The following is a 26,936-nucleotide window of genomic DNA, read 5'->3' on the forward strand; positions in this document are numbered from 1 at the left end:
TGTGATTTAGTTAACAACTGAGTTTTACATAATTAGATAAAGTTAGATACTTTCCTCTTTGCAAAACTAGTGACCACAACAGCAAGAAACAAATATCAGTCTTATGACTGAACAAATGTGGAGAGGTAAAACACGTAATGGGAGGAGTGTGTATGTTTCAGATTGCAAAAAATACAGCACATTATTCACATAGTTAGAAAAAAACAAGCCAATTACGAAGATGTTTAATTGGTAAAAGTTTAATGTCCACTTACTTATAAAAATGAAAAAATATTTTAACATTCACCATACAATTGAGCAACCTGGCCCTACTGACTATTAGCTATAGGAAGGCATTTAAGGAAATGATGGTTGTGTCAAAACAAAGGCTAACTTCAGGCATGTATGCTGCTTTAAAAAAAAAAAAAAAGAAAACAAACCCCAAAAAACCTCTCATTTGCAGGAAGCTAGATGCTTAGCCTAGTTTTTAAAGCTAATTACAAGATCTTCTTTCATACTGGTCCAGATGTCTTGACAATTTCTTCTTCTAACAGAACTGTCAAAAGAAAAGAATTTTTATGAGATCTTCATATAGCTCATTTCTAAACCTTTGAAAGAAGAAACAGAAATGCAACACCATACACAGGATATGGAAATTACTAGTTAAAGCATTTGCTTATATCATAACTGTTCCTTCACTCAAGCATCTTCATACAGACACTTTCGTAACTGCCACCTTACAGAAGGTCTTAAGAACAAATGAACTTTTCCAGGTACTGCAAACAATTTCTAAGCTTTAAAAACTATGTAGAGATCTTGAAGTATAGATTTGAACAATATTCAGTAATAAGATATATAAAACAAGATGTACAAAAGAATTTTTTATGCAGTAATCTTAACGTGTGCTGTGCAACATGGTTCCACAGAGCTGCAGCATTCTTAACAGAAAAATAATGGAATGAGGGTACCATGCTTCATATTACATGCTATCACATCTTAAGTTGTAAATTTTACAGGCCTTTATTTCAGTCTTTCTCCACTTTACTGGACTACCAGTGTACCTCAGAAGCTTTTATAATTTACATTTCCTGAACTTTAAAAAAAAAATTTAAAAAAATTAAATCAAATCAAGTTATTACTGTCCCACACTTATCCTGACACAGGAATATGACAGCAGTCATCTCTTTTTTTAATCCCTCCTTCTTTTCAGGGTATCAAAAAAACCCCAGAAAAAAAAACCCAAAAAACAACAAAAGGTATAGAAAGGCCTATTCCACTCATAGGAGCAGAGATTAAAAATAGTTAGGAGTATCTTCGGGTGAAGAAAGAGAAAACACAGTAACTAACCTGCCACTACTTTGTATAGCAAAGCGGTATTGTAACTAAATTGACATCTAACAACAACTAAGTCAAGGTCCCGACTTCTCTTCCCCTTTGCCACCACCCTACTCGTGCAATCTTACACTTTCAGTCTAAAATACTTTTGTAACTTAAAGCTATTTTGCAGTATCAACGTGTCCTATCATTAATGAGCTAAGGAATAAAAAAGTCAACTGAAACTCATTTGTCATTTACCAAAATTAAGCACAGAGCCTTGCTGTCTGCTAGCAAATACGCAGAGCAGTCTCACAGTCTTACCTTCCATCTGTTTCCACATTCATTACAAACCACAAACGTTGTCATGGGTTCATCAGCACTGCGAGTTTGAACCTATGGCAAAGGCAAGAGCCAGGGTGGAAAAGGAAAATTACTGTCTTCAACTTCTCTTAGTATGCATTCAATGTAAAGGTTTAAAATCAAAGCGGAACGTCTGGATAAAAATAAAAGTTAACTTCCCATATCCACTGAAATTGTTTTTGTCTAGACTACAAAGCAATCATAAACTTATGTTTTGACAAATTTAGTAGCACTAAAATATCAATTTTGGTGTAGAAACTGTGCACATACTTCTTGGAAAAGATTCTCCATTAAAACTACACATTCAGTACAGATTTACGTGTATTGACTGATGCAAAGGCATCATCATGAGACTTTTAAAGTCTCATGACTGAAAAACAGCTTTCTACTTAAAGTATCTGATATACAATATTAAATTATAAATGCAGCTCATCCTATGATCAAAATTACATGCCCTGAAGCACTGCTGAACAAATTAAAGCCCTTCTTGCACATATTTCCATTTCTAAAAATGGTAGATTATATATATAGAAATATAAATGTGCATATATGTATAAGTATTTTATACATATGTTATCATTATTTTCTGCTATTTATTCCCTCTGTAAAGAAAAGTTTACACACATTAAAACCAGTAAATTAGCTCTCCTCCACATAAAACCACATTAATAAGATGTAATAAGAAGAACTGGCAAAAGCTCAGCATTACAAAGAAACTGACACTTCACACTATATTGATACTCAGCTTGGATTTACATAAAATCTTTGTTAAATTAACACAACAAACATTCTTTACATAAGCACACCTAAGTGGACCAAGCTATCTTAATATATTTTCTAATTTGTTAGCATTTTGTTAAAAATTCATTTTGTAATTAAAACTTCCTCTAACAATCTTTATACAGGACTTAAACTTTGAAAAAGGAAAATGAAGAGTCTGAATAACCACGTACCTGGGTGTAGGTACAGTTCTTCTTTTTGCACTTGCCACATGTAAACAGATCAGTCTGGGTACCCCCTGTTTTAGCCATCTGGTGCTCTCTGATAGCTTCTTTGGTCAGATTTTTGCGCATTTCTTTCAGCTCATCACTTGCCATTTCCTGTTATGGACAAAGAGCAGACAGAGTTTACTAGAGAGTTTTACTTTTAAACAAGTTGTTACCACTGTTGCGAGCCTGTACCATTTTTTGTTTAGAATCCATAAACAACAACTCTACTGAAGGGTAAGGTAATTCTACTCATTTTTAATTTTACAAGACTTAAGTTGGGATATTTTATAGCACAGAAGCTACAAAAAGTTTATTTTTCCCCCCCTGCAGGTGGGAAAAGAAAATCAGTCAAAGTTACACTAGCGAACATCTAGAAACTTTTCTATGCAAATGCATTTCTGAAGTTCAAAAATGTAATACAGAGACAAGGTAGAGAAGACTTAAAAGTTTTCCAGAGAGGATGAAAAACATCTTCTCCCTGGGTTAGATCCTGGTGTGATTATCTCAGTGACCTACAGAACATTATTATAGGAAAAAATTACACTATTTTGACTATTTCTATATTTGTACTGAGAAATACAGTATAGCCATAATTTACCATATGTTACCAGAATTCATCTACACTCAGTTCCAAAACAGTAACCAAAGAGCTCAGATTCACTGAGCCTTCATTTTTCGTCTAAAACAGTTCTAGTGTGCAGGATCTCTACAGTGTATGAAAATCAAGTGTGCACAGCAAAAAAGTTGTTCCATTTTTCTTCAATACTCCATATCCCATAAAGACATGGAATGCAAATCTTGTATTGACACTATTTCACTTTAGAAGTCATCTTAACATTAAGAAATTTTTTAGCTATTAAAATTTTAATCCAAGACATTAATTAAAACAAAGAATGGGCACTGGATAACACAGAATGTATGTCTGTACATATGCACATACATACAAATAGAATGTAAAAACTCAAAATACGTCCAGAAGATAAAAATCCACTTTTCTTTAAACATTCCTTTATCAGGCTGTTTGCCCTAACCTTTACATAAAGCTATAGAAAGAAAAAAAATATCCTTTAGAATAAAGCTAATCATGATTTTCATTACTTGATCACAAACTTAATTTCTTTCAGTCTCCATGGTAGTCCTTTATACCTGATTTGGAGGGGTAGAAAACAACACATACAAGAACTACAAACCTGAAACCAGATGTTAACCGTGCTTTCACTTTTCTCTCCCATAAAACGACTTCATAGATTTATTTTGATTCATAAAGACAGCAAGCATGTGAATGGGAATTTCTATTCAAGTGTCCAAAATGTTCTTTCAATAACATAAATTTAATCTTATTTAACGGGCAATTCTCCTAGCTTCTTTCCCCTATCATTTATGGCTTTTTCTATTTATTGTTAAGAGTTTCCTTCGAAATCACTTGAAGTATTCTTGTCCAATTTGAGATAAGCATTAAATAGACACTGAAAATGCCAACAGGAGAGGACTGATCTTTAAAACCATAGTGCTGTACCTCACGTAGGAGTGTAACAGCAGAGGTTAGCATTTGGAAAACAAATGGCAAGACAGGGTAACACTTACATATCCAGAAAGGAGCAGCTTGGAGTCACTAGCCACATGTATTTACATCTTCCTAAACTTAAAAAAAAACTATCACCAATATATCATGTGGCTTTTTAAAAACCACACAACACAACGTGTTTCAGGAAATTTACATGTGACAGCTTACTTGTTTTCTGACTTACAGGATGTTTAGGAACCATTAACAGACACCACTTTCCCAACTGTCCCAACACAACCCTGAAATTCAGACTGTGCAAGCCACAAAAAAGCCACAGTCTTTCAAAAGTGAGGGCAGCTTACAGGAATTATTTTTAGAGCTAATAAATACAGGCCAGGATGTAAGCCCAGTAGTGAAATAGTTCAAGACCTGTGCTTTACTCACCTCTGCTGTCATTTTGGCAAACTTGTCAGGAGGAATGTTCCCACATAACACATTTTTCCTTAGGTTAGGATTCTTTGCATCCTTGAGATTTGCTATTCTACTTCGTACCCTATTTTTGTATTTCATATCAGTGTTTTTTAATTCTTGAAAAATAGGTGCTTTGGATTTAAGGAACAAAACATTACCAAGTAAAATCAAACACTAAAAAAGGACTGATTTTTTGAGGCAACTTTTCTAAAGCTGTTCTCCGTTGTTAATCAAGTCTTTCCCCCGATTCAACCAGTTACTTTCCTGTTCAACAGACCAGACTTCATGTCCTTCTGAAGCCTGATTGTAGTTTAGCACATGGTCAGTGAAGCATTAATTTTTGGATAGCAGGATCTCAATTGAAATTGTGAAAAAAAACCCATAAATTTATCCCCAGTTCCTTGATGTCATCCTGAGGATCACCTGATTTCTAAACCAAATATTCGAACACTGGCAGCTCAGTGACAGAATTTTAAAACAGGTTTGCAACAGATAACAGTAATAGTGGCTGACTGCAATTACTGAATAACATTAGCAAGTTAGAATAACGAAGCTTAGACTGTTTCTATGCTTAAGAATACCCTCACAAAAAAAAAACAACCCCACAACAAACCTAAAATAAAAAAAGCTCAGACCTCTGCTCTGTAACTATTCAAATACTGCTACCAGCACAATCCTTTTGAAAATTCCAAATTCATTTATAAAAACACTTGTAGAAAATTAAAGACATTAGAAAAATATTAAAACTGACAAGAAAAGATGTTAAAATCACATAGAAGAGTCCAGCATTTTATGTCAGAATGCTTCAGAAAGATATAATATTGCTGCTGCAAGGAAAACATACTGCACTGAAAAAAACCCACACACACTCACCTACCTACACACATTCCTACATGTTTTAAAGAAAATAATTTAGGTTGTGCTGTTCTTTTAAACACTAAATGTCTAAACTGATATGTTGAACAGAGTTTGATATTTCTGTTTTAAATGAAATTTTAAAATATTAAATATCTAGATCAAGTTAATTAATTTTAATATTATCAGTGCTTTTAAAAATACTCTTGTTCTAGAGCACATAGATGTACAACAAAGGATATCTTCTTCAATCTGAGAACCCAGCTCTTCCTCATCAGCACCAATAGCAATGTAATCATCTGAGGAGAAAAAACATTGAAATATTAGAACCTGACAATCTCATCAGTGTTCTATATCCCTGAGAGCCCATTTGAAACTCTGAAACTCAGCAAATTATGAAACAGCTGCAGTGAATTTTCCTTTCATATAAGAAAGTTTAATTTACTGTATATTTAACCTTTCAAAACTTTGTTAACTTACTCCTTGGAAGAACAAAAAAAATGAAATGAAGAGCAATGGAAGTTTAGAAAAAGTAGAACAACCCTAAATCTTTCACAAAAACAAAAATTCTGACATCTAGTTGCAAACACAAATAGTAACAAAAAAACTCTGCCATACAGAACAATCTTAAATATTCTAATAGGCTTGGCAAATATTAATCTCTACAGCATACATGCACAGAATAGACTATTATAAAAAGAAAACATTTTGTATTGTGTTTCATCAGTTCTTTCAGTCCACACAATACAAGCATAAGCAACTAATGTTTCCCATGCATACAAGAGAAATATTTCATTAGAAACATAGTAATTAAATAACAGAAACAATATTATTGGATATTTTTTAAAAATGCAAAGTAGAGATGTGTCATAAAACATGAAAATTCCAAGAAACAAACCACAGCAAACTTGAAGACAATACAGCACTTGACCTAAAATATCACAAGATAGTTGTTTACTTTTTCTGACCAAAACTCTTACTTAAAGACAGCTGTCTTTCCAAGATAACTTAGGATAAGTTAGATGTATGTGTTTTCCTCCTTCTCATTTTAACATGAGTGTACTTCAATGAGTAATCTAAATACCATTTCTCCTCTGACCTCATGCAGCAGGTCATAAAAACAGAAAATAACCTTATTTTTTGAGACTGGCATTCAGTCCATGGATGATCAGTTTATATTTGCTGTAGAAAGTAACATGGCAAAAAGTGTTCTTTAAAAACTAGCTGAAATTAAGACTACACAGAATTATGAATACTAAGATGCTATATGCAACTTTCTGGTCACAAGTTATTTTAGAACTCTATGAACTGCATATCCAGAGGACCACAAATTCATGGTCTTTTATCAGCTTTGATTACTGTCTGTATCTGAATATACATGAATTAAAAGAAAGAATAAGAGAGTGAAGAGGGTAAAAATGGATGATTCAGAAGTCTGGTTACACTGGGTCAAGTTACACTAAGAACAAAGGAACAGGAGCTGGATCATAAGTTCAGGTAGAAGAGAAGGACCAACAAGAAAAAATTCAGGTGATTCTGAGGAATTCAACTTCTAGTTTGCTCCTTATCTAGCACATCATTCAACTCATCAGTTTAAAGACACACAAGTGTACATGAAGGGGAAAAATAAAAAACCCCAAAACAGTCAAGGAATTTACAGATGTCCAAAAGGCACAAAGACAGAGCAATGCAAGACTCTCTTACCGTGACTCTCTCAATGAAACTTCCAAGATTAAATCAAAACAGAAAGGCAGCCTTCAAAAACCAAAATCTAAAGGCCCACAGGATCACCAGTCTAAGAAAGGCAGGCATGTATATAGTAGCACTCTCAGTCAGAGATAAGGCAAAAAAAAATAGTAGCTTCCAAAAAAAAGATTTAAATGTGGCATTAAGGAGGCAATAACCTTCCTGAAAAGAAGTTCCACTGTAGGCAAGATACCAGATGAACAGAAGTCACAAAATGTCCTGAATCATCAGTAACAAAAATGTATTTCAATACATTCCCATGCTGTCCAGGTTACTCATTGCTTGCAGCTTGGGTGAACTGGCCTATGGTTATATACACACAAATAGACATCAACAGGGTTTATTGTACCTTACAGGGCAGGAGAAGAATAAAGTGGGAAGGACTGAAATAGAGAAGAGGGAAATAGTTAAACTTGAAAATATACTCTACAAAGCTCACCTCCTGTTCTCAGAGCTGCAGAGAGCATTTCTCTACATTTCACTCTTACAGAATCCGAAGTGCTTGGAGCTCGGGGAAAAGAAGGGATGAAAGAATTTGAGGGAGCACTACCCTCCTCCTTCCTGCTGCTGGAATTGCTACTTGAACTGCTAAAAAAAGGCAAAAAGAAAACTAATGTTAATGTTTTATCTCCATCTTCAAATAACTCTGTTCCCGTGCAAAACATGGGTCTTTTGCTTTATCCATTTGATATTTTAAAAAAAAAAAAAAAAAAAAAAGAAGAACACAGGCCACCTTTTTAAAGCTACTTATAGCTCTAGAGTCAATAAAATTTTAAAAGTGTCGTTAGAAGATTCACCAGAGTATTCCACACAATAGTGACACAGCAGGTATTTCATTCCATTATGTGGCATGTAAGTTTTAACTCTCAATTCTCTATATTAACATGAAATCTCCCCTCTCCTCCCCGCCATGGAACTTTCTTTACTTAAAAAACCCGTGAAGATGCATCACACTGACATTCAGTCTGCAGAGAACGAGTTGCATTACTGTACTGAAGTGGTACCATGGTCACGATCAATCAATTAATGTAGCTTTGCAAACTGTAAACCAAAAAGTTTTCAGCTTGCATCAGGACAAACGGCTAAAGGTTAAATTTCAATTTGAAAACGGATGTTGGAAACAGGTTCACTAAAACCAGAAACGTATAGAAGAAATGGGCTTGAGGAGTATCTGATAGATGAGACAGATGGAAAAAAACAACAACTAGTCTGGCCATATCTTGACCTCTGGCTTTCATCTTTTTTTAATGGCAGCAACAGCGGGGTTTACTTCCCTAACAACACACCATTTCTTGTACAACCCTGTGTATTTCAGAAAAGAATGTGGAAGCTGTCTCTAATATGATAAATTTGGACCAAATAGTTTCATGTTAATTTATACTGAGTGAGTTTATTTGTATAGTCATGTAGAATTAAATACCTTTCTTCTCTTGCTTCAGGGCTGTTTTGTGAAGAAGACGCAGGCTCCTTTTTCTTTTCTTCAGAATCTTTATCAGTTGAAGGTCCATCTGGAAATACAAAACATGAGAAACTCTCTTTTAACCAGAAATAGTAACCAATTTAAAGCAGTGGTAAAATATCTTTGATGATTTCTCCTGAACCAGCTGGAAATGGTATCAGCTCCCACTCTCTGCTTTGACCTTCGCTTGCAGTACAGCCTTCCACTCCCCAACATCCTCCCCAGCGTAGCAAATTGAAAATATGACAACACTTCAGATCCTTCAAGACCAGCATCTGCTTAAATTGGCAGTGAAGATATGACGAAAATGGAGACTTCTAGGATTTATTTTTGCCAACTCTGCTGTATGAGGTAGACAATAACTTCTTAAAACTCAAGTTTTAACTTGAGTACTTTAACTTTCTAACTTCTTAAAAATCAAGTCTCCAGAATTTGTCTTCTGTGTTTTAAACATAAGTTCCTACTAAATGCATGTCATTCCTTTTAATTATATTCACAGGATTTCTACCAAAGGACTGAACCAAATGAAACATTGGTGTGAAAGTTACCACGGTTGCCAAAAAATATAATTTTCATATGCTTTTGAAGGAGTTTTCCAGACATGCACACAGTTTTTTCTCTGATAGCTCTTAAATTATTTGCCTTAGTGTTTAAAAATATTCGAACTTGCCTTTCCCATACAGGCTATGCTTAATGATGATTTTATAAAGAATAAAGATGAAAGCCTTTATTAAAAAGGGCAATCACAACATTTAACTTTAGCCTAGCAAGAATACATGCAACCTTCTATTGTAAAGAGGAAGTCAGAGAGGCTAAATTGAGCTTCTGCTTTGATTTGCTCTCCAGAAAGGCTGACTCTCTCCACTGCCTACAGAGAAAGCCTAGCAAAACTGGCACCACTCACTGACAGATTTTGTGAATTCCTCTCTCTAAACCCTCATAAAGCTACCGTTACACTTCTAAAATCATAGACTATATTGGGATAAGCACATAAAACAAACTTTAAAAAGAACTAAAAACAGATCAAGAAAAGGAGGGAAATCTGATACAGCTCAGTCTTTCCCATGAAGATGTCCTGAGCTAGGTAACTAAATCCTTGGTTAAGTATCTAAAAGTATCTTAATTTCCAGAAAAGCCCCATTCCTGCATTTCTCAGGGGAACCTGGTGGTATGGAACACACAAATTCAGGTACAGAACTTTTTTTTACCCTAGAGAGTAAAAAATTACTGTACTAGCTTATTTTTGATAGCAACAATTTACATTTAAAACTATACAGAAAAGATATTAAACTGAACAGGATTTTGATCCTTACCTTAACTTTTGAGTTATTTATCAAATCAAATACTACTTTGTTAAAAAATCATCATCATAAAAGGAGACCAGAGACAGCTATATTGGATCAGACTAAGCACCCATCTACTATCTGTCCCCATCTGTACCCAAAAATAAATGTCTACAAAAGAGCATAGTAGCCAGGCAAGCACACAAAGATACTTCTCCAGAATATTTCCCCAGCCTTCAAGGTCTTAAAAGCTTAGAGATTTCATCTCACCCATTGTTTGTAACCACATATTCAATCTTGATAAATTTCCCCATTAGAGAAAAAAAGGAAAATTAAACACAGTAGATGATGCACAGATTGTCTTTAATAAGCCAAAGGTATTATTCAAAAAATCCTAACAAAGATACCAATTTATTAACTATTATTCATAAAAAAGTAATTTCACTAAGAAAGTAAATGAGGCTATAAACTGAATGGATCACAGAAGTTCTTTGCTATGACACCTAAAGTGTACAATACTACAAGAAACAAAACAAATCCAATTTTTAACGTGCATATTCATGTGACTACTCTATGGTAACAAATGCTTACAAGAAATATAATTTTAAAATATTCTAAATATGCATGTAATCTCATTTATCATCAATTTTTTAAGCACATGATCATTTTGTCAGAGGCTTTAAGACAAACTGATGTATCAAACAGATGTATCTTGGGGTACAGCTCCGGTTCTGCAAAGCAGCATGGCTGCCTAAGAGCTGAGCTCTGCTTCAGCCCATTTACCTCTGTGGTTTTTTCCTGGCACACAAATTCAGAGCAGACCTAGGTATCTCCTGCTTATTTTGCATCAAATACACCACTATGGTACAGCTGGCACCCAGTTTTGGTTTCTCAGACACTTCCATTTAGGCCAGCACCATTTCACCAGAGAAGGCAGGCACCTGAGAACATCTGCCAATAACCCCATTGCTTCTTTCACTTACAGAGGGCAGGGTACATGTGAAGCATGGGCATAAAGCAAGAGGTAAAAGCACAGTTCTTCCTACACCTGCAGACCAGTCTAAGAAAGCATGTCTCAAAACAAGGTCAAACTTCAGCAGCTGAGACAACTGGACCACCTTCAGCAAATGTCAACTTTAATCACTTAGAAAAGAGTTTATAGATTATTTTTTTTTTTAAATCTCATTTCAAAAATCTGAAAATAAAGTGAACAATATTCTCTCTTTGCTTAAAATATTCTCCTAAGTATTTAAGTCATTCACTCTTATTGATCCTAAACTGGAAAGCACTGAAGAGAGGAGATCCAGTGTCAAGCAGTATTTATTCTTAAACTCGCACATTAATAAGAATTCCTTATTTTATTAAAAGACTGTATTGACAAAAGAACAGAATGCAATTAACAGGCTGACAGCATTTTAACTATCCTCTGGGGAAAGGAAAAAAAATATCCTTGAGAAACTACAAGTCCCTACTAATTAACTTATTTTACACTCAATAGGCAGACTCTAACATAAAGGAAGAATGACAGCTAACAGGAACTACAAACACACACAGAAATTCTAACAAAGAAAGATAGAAAGAAAGGCCCTTCTGTGAAAGATATTTTAAAATTCCAATGAGCAAGTGACTCATGTCAGGAAGTCTATAGAACATCATAATATTACAATAGTATAAATTACAAGTTGCTTTAAAGAGGCGCAATTACTTTATCAATCAGCTTCATATAGCTATTAAAACGTACCAACATTTTTTTCAGAAACAAACTGAAATCATAATCAATTTTAGGATCTAAAATTGTAACTTCACAGTTTCAGCTACTGCAGCTTCAGAATGCCATTAAAAAAAAATCTTTAAACTATTTATTTAAATAACATGCTAAATTATATTAATTTATAAAAAAGCTTTATATAAGCTTCTTGAAAATACAAAGAACAAGCTAGTAACATGAACTGACTATTAGCCATTGGAATAAGACTATTACATTCTGACTACTGCACTGCAGTTTCTATCTGGGACTTCCAATTAATTTGAAAGAGTTCTACCTTTTCCAGTGACATAATCTCTCCAGGGTAAAATATGGCATGAGAGTGTTCTTTGTTACCAGAAAAAAATTTTTAATGTAAAAATAAATGGCCAGAGATAACATAATTAATCTGAATGTTAGAAGACAATAGCTTCATCACAGATTCTTCTAATTATAATTATATTACAAGTGAACTCAAGACATTTGATAGTAACAAGAAAAAAGAAAATAAAAAGATGTAATGTTATTAATTTATAAATTTAACTTTAAATTACAAAATTTTCTAAAGTGAGAATTTTGCAGAAATATTAATGAAAGGTGGCTAGTTATTTCCTGGAAGCACATGAGAACTTAACTTAGTGAGTTACCATATGTTGCTGATTCAGCTATCACCACCAAAACTTGGAAAGTCTTCTGAGTATTCAGTTTAAACAAGTTAAATGAAAGAGGTATGAGAACAGGTAACAGATGGCATAGTCACTAATTTAACAATGACCCATATACTTAAAAAACTCTTTCAGGTCCATTTTCCAGACCCTGACCAAAATAATCTTGAGAATCACAAGCAGCTACACTTGTCAGCAATTCCTCTGCAAGATGTAGTTAAGACATGAAGGTAAAATCAGAAAAGCTTCTTGCTAGTAGTAGCATAGGGAGAAATAATATCTAAAATCTATTAATAAACAATAAAATAATTGTTTGTCATTTTTAAATTTTTTTTATCATAAGTGACAAAAGAGCATGACATTAACTTCTTTGCTATACATGTTTTTTTTCTTTTATATGAGATGTACAAGTACGATGTAATTTGCATCATGTGTTACCATCTCTTCATTGATAATCCTAACAAATTAGAGAGCCACTAATTGTACATGGAACAGTTCTAAGTATATATTTGACAGGAGGTGATTTCCAAAGCTCATACTTGATACGGGTATGAAACTACTGCAATTACACTTTGCACTTGACTCTACTTGGTAGGTTACAAAGACATGTACTCTTCTTACCAACAGTAAACTTAAACACTCTTACATACCATTAGACTGTAATTTAGGAGCTTGTTTTGTCAACAACAATGTTTTTTAATATAAAGGAACACTCCTCAACCTAAATGGGTATGCAGAGATTCATTACCTGCATAGCATACTCTATATACTCAGCTATTGGCAAAACAATCATTATTTGTAAATCCTATGCTATAATTGAATAGTATTGTATTTTATTCTGAGAGCATAATTTGCTTCCTGATGTAAATTGTCATCAATTCAGCTGTGTGGTTTAACATCCTTACAGCAACATCTGAAAGTGATCTTCCACTTTAGCTCACTCAGTGAGTCACTTCAGACAACTCTTGCAAGCCCTCGGTTGGGCAGCTTCCAACCCCCCTGAAAAACTATCAGTAACCTGGCATGGCTCTGGTCAAGCCATAAACATCTGGTGGTTCACAACCTTACTTTGATTTCTTCTCATGTTGTCCATGCATTCTTAAAATGTAAGTTCCGATAGCACTGAACTTAAACAGCACATGCAGCCTGAACAGCCGACAATTCTTGCCTAAATTCAAAATGTCATTTATAAAAATAACTCACAAAGACTTCAGATCTCTGAGTACAATGCTTGGTAGGATTAACAGCTGTCCGCTTCTGTTGCCATCTTTGATCCATACCATTTTACATGCACTATAAACAGCATAAGCGAAACTGACTTCTCAGCAGCTCAACATACGGTATTTCGTGTTCTTCTGAGAAAGTCAAAACTAATGACAAAACAGAATAAGAGTACTTTGTAAGGTTCCCACCCACACTTCACACAGTCCAGATACTCTATCTTCCACAGTTATGAGACTTTAAGTTCTAATGAATTACTGAGCAGTGAAATGAGAGGTGAAACATTTGCCCTACTATGCTTTATTACAAGGTCTATGTTACAATCAAGAATAATTTAACTACATAGTATGAATACAAGCAGTGCTGTATTTTCAGGAATAATATGATTTTATATAATAAGTGCACAACCACAACTACACTAGACCTGGCACAAAAATGTACACACAATAATATCTGCCCTGTAACAAAAATCAGAGCACGAACAAAGGTCACATACCCACTGCCTCAAGAAAAAAAGTATTCAGTTCTGATTAATGTCCAACATTTACTATTTACTTTCCAGTTCCCCACGTTTGACTTCGCCTGATGCACACAGCCTTAGGTAGAGTCTCACAACTGTCTTAAAACAATCTGAATTTAGCAAGCCATCAGAAGGGTCCATCTTGCCCCAGCTGTACGTTACTGCTGCAATCCCTGTGCAGGAAACAGTAACTGCAAACAGGCTGGACCAAAAATCTGATACAGTTTAAATTTAAGCCAGAAGAAATGAAAAAAACAATTAGTTTCAAACTGGTCAGTTCCCAGCTCTAGCCTCCTGGATAGCCACTTGAGCACTAGTTGCAGCACAGGAGGGAGCAAGGAGGCACCTGTGGAGAAAGGAAGCCAGGACCATTCCTTTCAGCAGCAATGAAATTGACCTGCCATGACCACCAGGCCAGGGTCCTTTTCCAGACTTCTACAGCATGAACACTCTCTGGTCCTGAGGTAGGAATAACACTCCTTGTGTTTCACAAAGTTTGAACGCTTAAAGATCAGTCAGCTACAAGTAACAATACATTAAGAGACGTTTGACTGACTTAGATATTTTCCCTGTCTCAACAAATAAATAGCAGTTCCTTTGCTCAAAAAACCAAAAAGCAGTATCCAAGGTCACTCCCAAAAGCTGAGGAGGAGGGTGGGGGAGTTTGTTGCCTAAGCACTTTAGAGGAAAGGGGCCTTCTTTTTTAAACTTAGATTAATAACTTGAGAGCTAGCTAACTCAATCCAACCGCTGCTTAGCAAAGTCTTTAAAGTAACTCAAATTAAAAGGCAAGTCCACTTATGTATCTTACTACTTTTATGCATTGGGTAGAATACAGTTGGACTTCAAGATCTAAGTGGGAATTTAAACATGAAAAGTACATCATTTTCACTATTTACCAGTGAACTCTGATGATATCGTTTATAAATTATGCATTTAATTTATAACAAAAGTCATTATCATAATTTTAAAAGTATTTTATCAGCACATCTAGTATTATCTAAATGTAATTACTAAACCTAACCTAATTAGTATTATCTAACTTTTTAAAGGTAGGTTAAAAAAATATGTCTGCTGTAGAGGTTGCTGCTTCTTAACAGATTATAGAAGCTGAAAGCTGTGCCAGATGGCCCATTTCTACATACATATACTGTCAGATGGATACAAAGTCATTGCTACACCATTTACAAGAGAGGAATAAAGTATCTGATAAAATACTTCGTTACTGATAGAAATTAGGCTGACTTCAAATGCAGGGGAGTCTAACATCTCCTGGTATTTAGCATATTTTTCTGGACAGAACAGCAAATACCTAAATCAGTAGAAAATAATGTAAACTGTTTTCTTTTCAAAATTTTAAGCTTCCTAAATCTTAGTTTACCTAAAATTAGATAGATACAAAACAGAGTACAGCACAGTGTATGAACAAAAATACCTGGACACAGTCTGAGTGTTTTCAAATACATTAATTACTACAAAATACCCCTTAATAAAACCCTGCTAACATAAAGGTTTCATTAACTGCATTCATTGTTTTAAGGAAAATTAAACAAGAAGTATTAATTCACTACTTAGGAAGTTGTTTAAAACTATGAAAGTTTTAGAAAGTGCAGATCTATCACTATCACTACCTGTAAGTTCTAACAGATTTTTAATGTCAACTTTTTTACTGTTTTTTTTTTTCTTTTTCTCTTCACAAATCACTTTCTAACCAAACTTCAAAGCCTCCATGCTCTCATATGAGATTCTGCACAGGTTCTTCAGAGTTCCTGTTATATTTGACAAAGGAAATAGTAAAGAATAGGTTCGTTAGTGCTTACTACTGCAGTACAGTCACTCTAGCTCAACAGCGGGAAACGAGACTCCAGAAATGAGTCAGAACCTGGCTTCCTACTGCCTGCCAGCCCCAGTAAAAATATATTAACTTTTTCTCTGAATACACTGCCACAGTAATGCAGGAGTGATAGTCAAAGAGTAAAAAACAACTACATCAGTGCAGAAAGTTGCAATACCTACAGAGGAGTACAAATATATCTAAAACAAGGCAGCTAAAACATGCAAGAGCAGGGAAAAGAATCTTTGTCGCCATACCTAACAGTTTCTTCCAAGACTTGATGAGAGATTTCGCTAAAGATGTAACTTCTTCATCTGTGCTCTGCTTGCGTATTGCATTCACTGACATTCCAATTCTGGTAGACTGCAACAGAAATAAAATATACACTATAAAAGGTGACATGAAGACAATTTAACAAATAAACATATATAAAGTTGTACTTTGATATCAATTTTTAAAAGTATCTTTTTTCTTTGACTTTTGTGGGAATTTTTTTAAAGAATATCAGGATGAAATACTGCAAGCCTTTACAAAGCTTATTTTAACAGCATAGACATTTTAAAAAGAAATACCACAGTATTACCATTTGTTTCCATCACAGAAGTTTGGGGGTGTGGGGCAGGAGGGTTAAGGGGAGTCAATCAGAAGATTTTTTTCTTCTCAAACTATTTCGAAAAGCTCTGCAGAACTACTTACCTAAACTAAGTACAACCTCCAAAACATCTAACAACGTGAAAATCATACATAATGTCATAAATGTTATATAAAATTTTTAGCAAAGGTTCTAGCCTCAAAACCTTATTTTTCTGTGAAGCAATGACTGTATTTGTATTTCTGCATGATCAAAAGCTTGCCAACTGCTTCAGTGACTTCATATTCTTAGAATTCCCATTCAGCAGCTGTGGAAGACGCTGTAATATCAGTTGGGAGCGACCACATTTTAGGCTCTTAATAATTTTGGCAATACTGAGGATCTTTAAAATCTTAATCATGGAGGGTTCTGGTTTTAGACAGAAACAGTAAGACTAGCCTACCTCTCTGAAAAGGCCAAGATAGTGACAGGCTTTAAACCTTTGGCACTACTGCCACCTATAGAGTGAAAAGGAAATTAATTTACAATTCACTCCTTTTAAGATTTGGAAGATGAGGACATAAATTTAGCTCAACGGCATAAAACAATTCATTTTAGAAGACCTGTGACTAATGTGTTAATCTAACAAGTAGAACATTTCTACACTTTCAGCTTCATGAAAGAAGAAAAGCATTTAACAATACAAATAAGTATTCTACTATCATTTCATATTTTGACTGATGACTGAATTTTTTAAATTGTTCTCAAGACACTTGGTTTTGTTGCATTTACCATTTACGGGATTCACTAAACATAATTTATTCTACTTACTTTTGCAATTGTTCATCACATATTTCCTTCTTCTTTAAAGGAAAACTTAAATCTTTGTGGCTCACTAAAAATGGAAATGATTTGTTCCTGTAAATTACTCCTTACAACCCACACAACACTTTTTGGGGCACCATGGATGTGCTAAATGACTGGAAATGCACTGAAATATTCGGTAGCTATTTCAGCAAAGGAAACACATCAAATAACCTCAGGTCTGAGCATCAGCTCTAAACACTTATTTTGGATGAAAGAAAACAGATGGTTACTCACCTGTCACTAAAGTGTTTCAAGATGGACTCTGCTCACTCAGACTAACAGTACTGGCCAACTCTCTTGACATTTTAAACATATACTCTTGACATTATGTTCAGACAATAAAGAATAACATGTGCTTGAAACTCCATAAAATACTCAGCATACCTGAATGAGAAAAATGTATCTACAAAAAAAAAACCAATCCTCCATTGATAACTGGGCACAACCACAGCTGACTCATCAGCAAATAAGACAAGACAAAAACTTACAGACTTATTTAGGCAAGTAAAACTCAAAAACTCAAATTAAACTAAAAATTAACTGAATAAATTAATTTCTTCTTCTGATCATACAAGAGAGAAAAACTATGGTAACTGTCTCAACTGCCAGTTTTCTTAAGGCACTACATAAACATAGTTCATTCATTTGCTTTTATAGAGCACTTGACCTGGCTTTCCCTAAAGAGAGGGGAAGGAATAATCTACCAGTTTACTTGCTTGCAAACTGACACAGGTAATTGCAAAAGATCAGTGTTATAGTCTCAAAATGACTGTGCTTTAATGACAAACCAGCTGTCAGCATTTGAAATTTCCTCAGTCTTCCAGCCTATGGAGCAGTTCTCGTGAAAGCGATTTTAAGTGGAAAACTCCAGTACTTTTGCTCAGCCCAGTGTAACCTGTGAAACTGCTTTATCTCTGTACCAGTTTGTAAGTGTGCAGGTATATGAAAACCTTCCTCATCCTGGCCAAAATGCACTTTTAATGGCTCATTCTTTCCCACTTCAAATTCTAGAGCACTTTTCATCTGCTTTCTGAGAGTAAAGAGGCTCAGAGACAGCATAAGACAGCTTTTTTCACCCCTGAAGCATTCAAGCTGTAGGCCAAGCAGCCTTCAGTTGGTATGAGCAATGGTTAGCATAAGAAACCTACGACTGATCCCAAAACAAAACACACAGTGACAGTTACTCTTCTCCAAACCAGAACAAATGACAAAATTTAAGGAACATAGCTGGGGAAGAAAAGCAACCACCTGAAGTAGAGGTGTTACCAGCTTTAAACTATAAAAGAGTATGAGGACAGAGAATTGGTGAGCACCTGGACCAAAGCAGAGTCAACTCAACCCCTGAAGAATAACCACCTCCAGGTCACCAGGTCTCCCCAGCTCGCCAATGAACTGGCAAAAAGTTATTAACAAGCCATGTACATCACAGCCTAGTTCTGCATATGAGTGTGTAATTTCCAGTAAAACCAGTCTGTTAAAATAAAGACTGTCTGTCTCACTCGCTGTTCAGCTGCGCGCTACCCACAATGAGCTCCAGGGACACGATGATGCCTTTAATACTGTGTGGCTGCTAAACAGATTTGCAATTCTGACCACCAGATAAATCATGTGTGAGGAAGGCTACTGGCTCCCTGCCTAGCTGAGGATCAAGCTTGCTTACATAAAACTTGTTAGCTATGATACGGTTGTGTTATTGTCTGCAACCACTTCAGCTTTCTGTGACAAAAATCAGGTGAGAAAGACACAAGACACAAGTCCAGACTACCGATGTGCATCTTCCTATTCCACACACCTGTAAATTCTTCAGAGGACCTTGCCAGCTCAAACTAAAGCAAGAGTCACATTACAGGAAAAATCATCACTTCTCTTATTACACAGGAATAATGAAACTATCATATCAGCTAGCAGTGCTTTTCTCAATGTAGTCAGCTTTCAAAACTGCTTAAAAATGGGTGTAGAAGCATGCTTTTCACTTGTGCCCTGTGTTTCATCAATTCAAATACATCAACTGATACCTCAGCCTACACGGAGGAACTTAGTGCTCCCACTTTCTCATAATCACCACCCTTCTGGACATTAGCACATTAATGATCCACTACCAGAGCGATGTGTACGATTACTCTGCATTTCAACTGTTGCTCTGAGTCCTCCATAGCATCAGCAAATTTGGGAGATTAACACAGAAAATTTACGGCAGACTTTACATATTTCTAAAACTCTCAGCAATCTTACGCAGTGGAACTGTTCTGAATTCAGCAGTGGACACTTAAGAAAAACTTCCTAACTAAGCTACAGTCAATCTACTATGCAAGAGTGTGCTTAAATACCTGATCCCTTTCGACCTACTGTAACACAGAAATCCTTACAAACTCATATGGTGCCCATCTCAGTACAGATGAAAAACGGTATTTTACTGCAAATATTATGTCACTCTAAAAACAGGTACTTGTCATACAGATGGGAATAAATAAGATGCTTTCAAGTAGGATAGAAAACTTGACAGAATTAATAGGCTAACCTATATAAATTAAATCAGGGTCACACAAGTGCCCTAAAAGGCAGACAGTTGAGTTTGTTTGTACTTAGTAAGATTAAGAATCATCTTTTGTTGATAACACTACTAAGGTTTTCATTGCAACTAAAAAAAGAATAAGTTATCTACTTGTACATTCTTCACATCCTCACAGTTCAAGGGTAAAATTGTTCTGCTGTTCTGTGCAAAGCTTCTCCTCCTAGTCTCGTTCTTCACAATAAGCAGAACAGGTTTGTCTATCAGCATTTACAGGATTTCCAGAGCACTTGCAGAGAGATTTTTTCATTCCAAAGGCAAAAAACATTATTACACAAGTATTTGTACTAAGACCTGCACAAAAAACCTCAAAAGATTCAGGTTAACAGAGGGGTTTTCTGGGTTTTGTTGTTGTTTTGTGTGGGGCTTGAAGGTTTTTTTTGTGTGTGTGATTTTTTTGGGTTTTTTTTTTTTTAAGGAAGGAGGTTGGACACAGGGGAGAAGGCTGCAGCGACCTATCAGCCGCGCTCATTCATGCATGAAGGTGACACTTTCAAATTCCTATTTTCTGTCACAAACACTATTAGTAATAACGTACTAAGTACATTCTGCAAATATATAGGATGCATACATCAAGAAGTTACTTTGGAATGAAAGTTGTTCACTGACAAATTACTTGACAAACTGTGAAATTTGACAGGCAAATAAAGTTCAACAAGTTACTTTTTGAAAGAATTTATAAATAACGTATAAAATATCATGTTAGAGACATACATATAAGCAAAATTGGAGAGAGTATGCATGCAAGTGAGACAAGATTGAACCACAGCACCACTCCTGCCCAGGGGAGTAAAAGGGGAGTAGCAGTAGTAGTACAATTACCTTAAGAAATACAGTACTCAGAGTTACGTGGAAAAAGAGAAGGAAAAAAAAAAAAAAAAAAGGAAATAATCAAATATAATTTGCTTGAAGGTATGAACTACCCTTCTCCTCACTTACAATCCAAAACCAGAACTAACTACATAAGAAGGTATCAGCTGTAATCAGGTGCATCCTCCTTCAGAAGGAAGGAAACATCGTATTTGTATTAGTAAGAACTGAAGATTATACGTAAGGCAAGTTTATAAGCAGCTCTTCCCCTTTGTCCATGAAAAAATTCACTATTTTCAACCTAAACAGAAAGATAAGCTTTAAGAGCTTGCTCCTGGAACAAAACACTTCAGTGCCCTAAATCTGGGTGAAATAAGACTAGTCACCTATAGTAGTAAAACCAGTTCTTCTAAGGAGTTTCTACACAGGATTCTACTTTAATAGTGCAACCTTCTTCCAAATTTGCTGGCTTCACCTTCATCATTATGGAGTTAATATTTGCAACGTAACAACAGTAAGAAAATCATACCTGTAATAACTCAAGGGTCATGGGAATATTTTTAAGCTCCTTCAATAAATCAAGAGCTCCAGCCTGTAAAAAAGAAAGAGAAAAAAAGAAAAATAACTCAATTATTAGCAATCAGGTACTTCGAATATAGTATCAACAACATACTCCTATCTGCCTTCAAGGTCCCAAATTGGATTCAAACCATCAGTTCCCAATTTATCCACAGAACAACTCTAGCAGAAGGAATGTTCTGCTTCACAAACTCCAAGCATTAACAGGCCTTAACTCAGAAATCAAAGTATTCACTCAAAGACTAGAGAAGTTTTACCCCATATAATTCAAATATCAGTTAAAGCATTCTGTCAATTACTACTTAACCAAAACACATCCTCAGAAAACAGCCTCAAGGGTACTTCACTTCACAACATCAGAAGTAAGCCAGACAACAACAGTAATTTTCAGTTAAAAACAACTTCACCTGTTTTAGCACAACTTGGGAGTTGAGAAGCTCTGCACAGTACCTCAATAATGCATGTATATGTGCACATATAACTATATATAAAAAACATATATAGCCAACTTTCTTAACTGTATTTGCAGTGCTGTGGTAAAGCCAGGAAAGTTTACTGGTTTAAAAACTGTGATCAGATTACACTATTTTACTAGAAACAGCTATAGTCTCCCCAATAGAAAAAAGACAACCTTGTGAGTGTGCCTATAAACAAATACCCAAATTAAAAAAGCTGAGCAAGAGTTGCTTTCCAGTCTTATTTTCAGCTATTAAGTTTAAATATTAATTCAATGAAATACATAGGTTAGGCTGCCTAGATTAGTGCAGACAGCCTATACCATCATCACCAAGCAACATCATGTCCCAAACTAGAAGTCAGAGGCCATACTGATGTGCTGTAACATCTAAGCTAATGCAATTGTTTATTATTCAGCTGTCATGGGTTTTTCTTTTTTCCCCTTCCTCTGCCAAGACCATAAGGAAAGGTACAAACTAAGACTGTGTAAGCAGCAACTTTCTAGATAGAGGAGTTAATCTCAGAGATTGTACTGTTAGGCATTAACAAACTACAGGCAACTACTCTGACAAACAATTCATTCCTTGGTGATGTTGGCCTTACTTTAAAAAAAAAAAAAAAAAGTTTTCATAAGTATGAGCTCTGTAATGTACTTTAACCCCCACATCCTTGATGATTTACCACCTTTACTAAAGTAAAGTTCTGCACCATCCACTTCTTACTGTGCACATGGGCTGTCAGACTATAGCAGCCTCCTAAAGGATGAGATTATTTTGCTGTTATTCAAGTGCATGTGGTTCTCAACCTGTGAGCTACGAACAGCAAAGAGGCAACCACCTTTGCTTATAAGGGGCCACTCTACCCTGGCTAAGACCTTCCTGCCTTTTTTTTAAAAAAAATCATGACATTTGGAAATAAACCCTGCAAAATCCATCCCATAGATCCTTGGAATTTGATTCCTTTCTATTTCCTTACCTTTCTCTCAACTCATTCTATTTTGCTTATTTTAATACGCATTTTGTTTGCCTTTATTTTTAGATTATCCCTAATCAACTTCTAATATGACACTGTTGCAAGGAAACTCTTGTAACCTCCTGCTGCATCTGCAGGTCTTACAATTAAACCACTAAAGACAGCACATAAAATAACCACCAAGAGGCCGAGGAAGACGAAAGTGGAACTTCTGTGTCACATCCAAACAGGCACAGCTTTGGGTGCTTTCAATGTCTGCTACAACTTCTGTTTTTTAAACACATCTGACAGCAAATCCTCTAAAAACTAACATTTCACTACATCCCACCTTACACAAACCAAATTCACTCATAAAACTAAAGTTTTACTATTTTGCCATCACAGTAAAAGGTCTTATTTAACTTCTATTCATGATATACAAAACTTCTCCAATTTTAACCACAGAATTTTAGCAGCAATGATGCAAGACTGGGAAATGTCATGCTGTTTTCGGGTGCTAAATTGAGTTAGCATACTAAACCATTTCTTTCTCTAAACAGCCATAAGTGTTGTTTCTAATGTGCAAATATAGATCCAAGTAAAGCAAGTTAATTCTCTTCACTGCTACAAAACAAAATCAAATTCAAGAAAATTTTCTTAGCAGAAACAAAACAAATCACGAAAGTCAACGTGGCATTTAAAAAAATATAATCCAATTAACACTTACCTCCAAACCAAATAAGTTATTAGCAAACTGTACACAGTGTGTGATTTCTTGAAAATGTAATTATTATTGAAAATAAACACAGGTAACTGCAGTCTGCAATTTCAGCATAACAATGATGCTGCAATGCAAACTAGCACTCTCTTCACCTCACCTTAGAAACACAGTCTAGTCACAATTTGTTTGCCTTCTAAAATCCCAATTGTATGTGTCAAAACAACTTTATTATTCCTAGTCTAAACATTTTCCAAAACTAGTAACTCGATACATAGGAGGTTAACAAAACATGCAACAAGTAAAAAACCCCAGGTACTCTCTACACAGATGCCACCTACATTTCATGCTGTCTTCTGTTGCAAATTACCAAAATTTCTCATGCACTAATACTTTCTATGCCTTCACTCTTTTCTAATCAATTATATTAAATGTACCAAGAATTAGATGCTTTAAAATTAAATTTAAATTGAGTTTAAACTCACAGCATCTAAACAGTTTTTCATAACCACTTTTCTTACCATAAAGTCAGATATTCTCTTTTCATCAAAACCTGAGGAGAAGTTGCACAGTAAAACTTTCCAGTCTCATTTTTCTAATGTAAGACTTCTCTGTTTAAAAAAACCCAACTATTAAGAAAATTATTCTAAATCTTTTAAAGGTATTTCTAAAATTTTATAGAAAATGAAAGGCAATGCCCCATTCCACTATGCTGGTTGGCTTCCAGTTTACCTTGTTACTTGAAATAACTGAAGTCGACTTCATACAGATTTAGTAGCTCACTCCTCTCAGCTTCCCTTAGTTGATCAGATCGCAATACCAGAATGATGTTCTGTCTTCGTATTTTAAAGCTATGCTTCAGGCAATAGAAAACAGAGTATGTTTCTGAAGATAGCAGAGCTACCCCATTATAATTCTATTCTACTTCAGGAAGCAAACATTTAATAACATGGAAAATTTCACTTTTTCTTCTCTAAACTTACTCAACCGCTCTCGGTTTTATTAATCCATGGGTGCACCCTTATTTTTTACACCTATTCATTACAGCACCTTAATGAAAGAAAAGCATATTTACATACAACAAAAGCTATAAGGAAGGCACTACATGTGTTTTAATCCAATCACAGTTATTCTGAAGGAAGATTAATATCTATTTCAAACATGCAACCAATATTTGAAGTAACAGCAGAAGTATGTTTATCACAGTGTATTTAATATAATATTGCATTATTATTTTGTCCTTCAAAAGAAAAGAACTGCATATATCACTTCATTGTAATAGTTACGAAACCTGCACAGCTACAATTAAATCCTTAGTCAAGGCAAATCACCAAGAGCCTGACTCAGGAAGGAAGGGTGTCTGCACGGCCTGCCTTTTCAACTCATCAAAAGAAATGCCACACAGCACCTTCCCACAAGTCACAGTGTCACCTTTTGTACGAGAGATGAAGCACATCTTGTTATCTGAATCTTGACAACTTCAGAGTGAAAAGGTATCAAAGCTTTTTTTTTTTTTTTTTTTATTTTATTGATGGGTTTCATCAAATTATTCTCATTCAAAGACACACCAAAACCCCTGTTGTTGTTGAGTAAAAATGGGGAAGGGAATACAAGAGGTTGTGAGGAGCATCATTATCCAGCAGGTACTTATGTAAGACTGCATTTCTCAATTCAGCTTTATCTTTGTGAGACAATGAAGTACCTCTTCATAGAAATGATCTTAATAATTCTGCTAAAGTTAGCATTGTAACTGCAGGGCAGGATTAGGTAGGAAATCACTGTGCATTTAAAGAAGAAATACCTTATAAATGACAAAGACTAGAAAGAAAAACACAGACATCCCCTGGGTTAAATACTTCCTCTCCTATCATACAACTAAGAGTTTTTATCATGGTACACACATGTGCTTTGGATAAACTGTCAGATCTCCACTACTGGCCACGGAAGCAGCTCAAGCCCCTGGCCTTAGGAGGTTTTTGAGACAGCATCAAACTAACAACAGAGCCACTTGTGTGCAGTAACAAGCTGAAAGAGCGAGCTCTGTTCCAGCAAAGTACAAAAGCACAACTGCCTCTGGTGCTGCCCACACTCTTGCTCCTGGGACAGGGGTGAAGATGAAGACACAGCCACTGGCTCCAGCCAAGCACAGCCTGGCCCAGCTGGGCACGCTGCCTCTGGCCACATCAGACCTACGCTGACCCCAGCAAAAACACTGCATCGCTCCCTAGAGCTTTGAAAGTTAATTAGGTTACACACGATAGAGCGTGAATACATGTTCCCAGCTGCTGCTAGGAACTGCATCCAAATTCCTGAGCCTTCCAGATCACAGAGAAATACACGGGTGGTCACCAGGAGCACCGCTGGTATCGCTGCAGCACGGCTCCCCGGCGTCAAAACAGTTGTTCTGGTATCACCTGGGAGTTGCCACTTTCTTTCAGTTGTCAGAAGTCTTACAAATAAAATTGAATTGACTGCACTTTATCATTCTCACTACCACGATATTTAAATATTTCATAGTCAGTACGCTTTCACCCCTTCAACACCTCACAGGAAAGAACCACTACTTCAACTGTAGAGTCAGGAACATAAGACAGTGAATTCTTTTGTGCTGAAAAGCATGAAGAATAAAATAAAAAGAAAGAGGGAGGGAACAAAAGGGGGGAAAATAATCAAATGAATACACGTTGGTTGTAAAAAATTCTTTCCACTAGACAAGGCTCCTGTCTCCACACTGTATCATTAGAGGTTTCAAATGTACCAGAACCAAACCATACAATATTATGGAACATCAGGAATTCTGAAACACAGCAAAGCATGGCCTGTGTGTACTTGCAATTAATTTGTTTGTATTCTGAATGAAACAAATTTAATTGGTTTAATACAATCACTTTCTATAAACATGCAAATCTTATTTTTAAAATGTTATTTATAATTTCCATTATCTTAAACAGCAAAAAAAAAATCCTTCTAAAGTCTGAAATTCCACACCGAATTCTGAACTATCACTAATACTGAGCATTTAATGCACTATTATGATATACAAAAAACCCCCTTAATTTTATGTATCAAAACACTGCAGGAAAAACGGCAGTCACAAATACAAGAGAATAACAATGTGCCCAACTAATAAAGTAGTACAAGTAGTTTACAATTTACTTGTATGCTATTTAATGAATAACCATAATTAGGTATTTGGCTGTTGCTGCACGCTCTGCAGTAACTTATTTTATTTATTTTGATGTTTTTGTAGGGATAGGACAGATGCTGTACGTTATCTAAGTTCTATAGCGAGAATATATATGAGAATAACACTTGAACTAAGCTATCTGAATTCTGCCTAACTATGTTCAACCTCCATTCTGAGGCAGAAGTTATTCCGAATTAATGGACACAGCTAAAATCATATCCATACTTTGACATGGATTTTTTTTTTTAAGAAAAGAAGTGGCAGCTGACACGCCCCACCAG

The 26,936-nt window shown here is 35.4% G+C and overlaps 1 protein-coding gene across 2 annotated transcripts; it reads right to left on the reverse strand.

Annotated features, from left to right (window-relative positions):
• Positions 1-21,351, reverse strand: TCEA1 (transcription elongation factor A1). Of its 2 annotated transcripts, XM_029084958.1 has the most exons (9): positions 21,294-21,351; positions 16,205-16,310; positions 8,642-8,729; positions 7,661-7,809; positions 5,718-5,774; positions 4,594-4,748; positions 2,610-2,756; positions 1,618-1,689; positions 1-535 (listed from the first exon to the last, which is right to left on the reverse strand). In XM_029084958.1, exons 1-9 carry the CDS (start codon positions 21,312-21,314, stop codon positions 527-529), a joined length of 804 nt encoding a protein of 267 aa, XP_028940791.1. In that variant the 5' UTR covers positions 21,315-21,351; the 3' UTR covers positions 1-526. The 2 variants fall into 2 exon arrangements, with proteins under 2 accessions (XP_028940791.1, XP_028940790.1); XM_029084957.1 differs by lacking the exon at positions 1-535 and having other exon boundaries at positions 1,606-1,689.
• Positions 21,352-26,936: the final 5,585 nt, after the last annotated feature.

This window comes from Antrostomus carolinensis, unplaced genomic scaffold, assembly GCF_000700745.2.
Source record: "Antrostomus carolinensis isolate BGI_N321 unplaced genomic scaffold, ASM70074v2 scaffold3825, whole genome shotgun sequence".
Lineage (NCBI taxonomy): Eukaryota > Metazoa > Chordata > Aves > Caprimulgiformes > Caprimulgidae > Antrostomus > Antrostomus carolinensis.

Excerpts from the sequence above, each read along its gene's own strand:
- TCEA1 (XM_029084957.1), bottom strand. The coding sequence starts at position 21,314 with ATGACCCTTGAGTTATTACAG. Across the intron at positions 8,730-16,204 it reads GTCTTGGAAGAAACTGTTAG|ATGGACCTTCAACTGATAAA; the intron begins GTATGGCGACAA and ends TTGTATTTCCAG. Across the intron at positions 1,690-2,609 it reads AGAACTGTACCTACACCCAG|GTTCAAACTCGCAGTGCTGA; the intron begins GTACGTGGTTAT and ends CCTTTGCCATAG.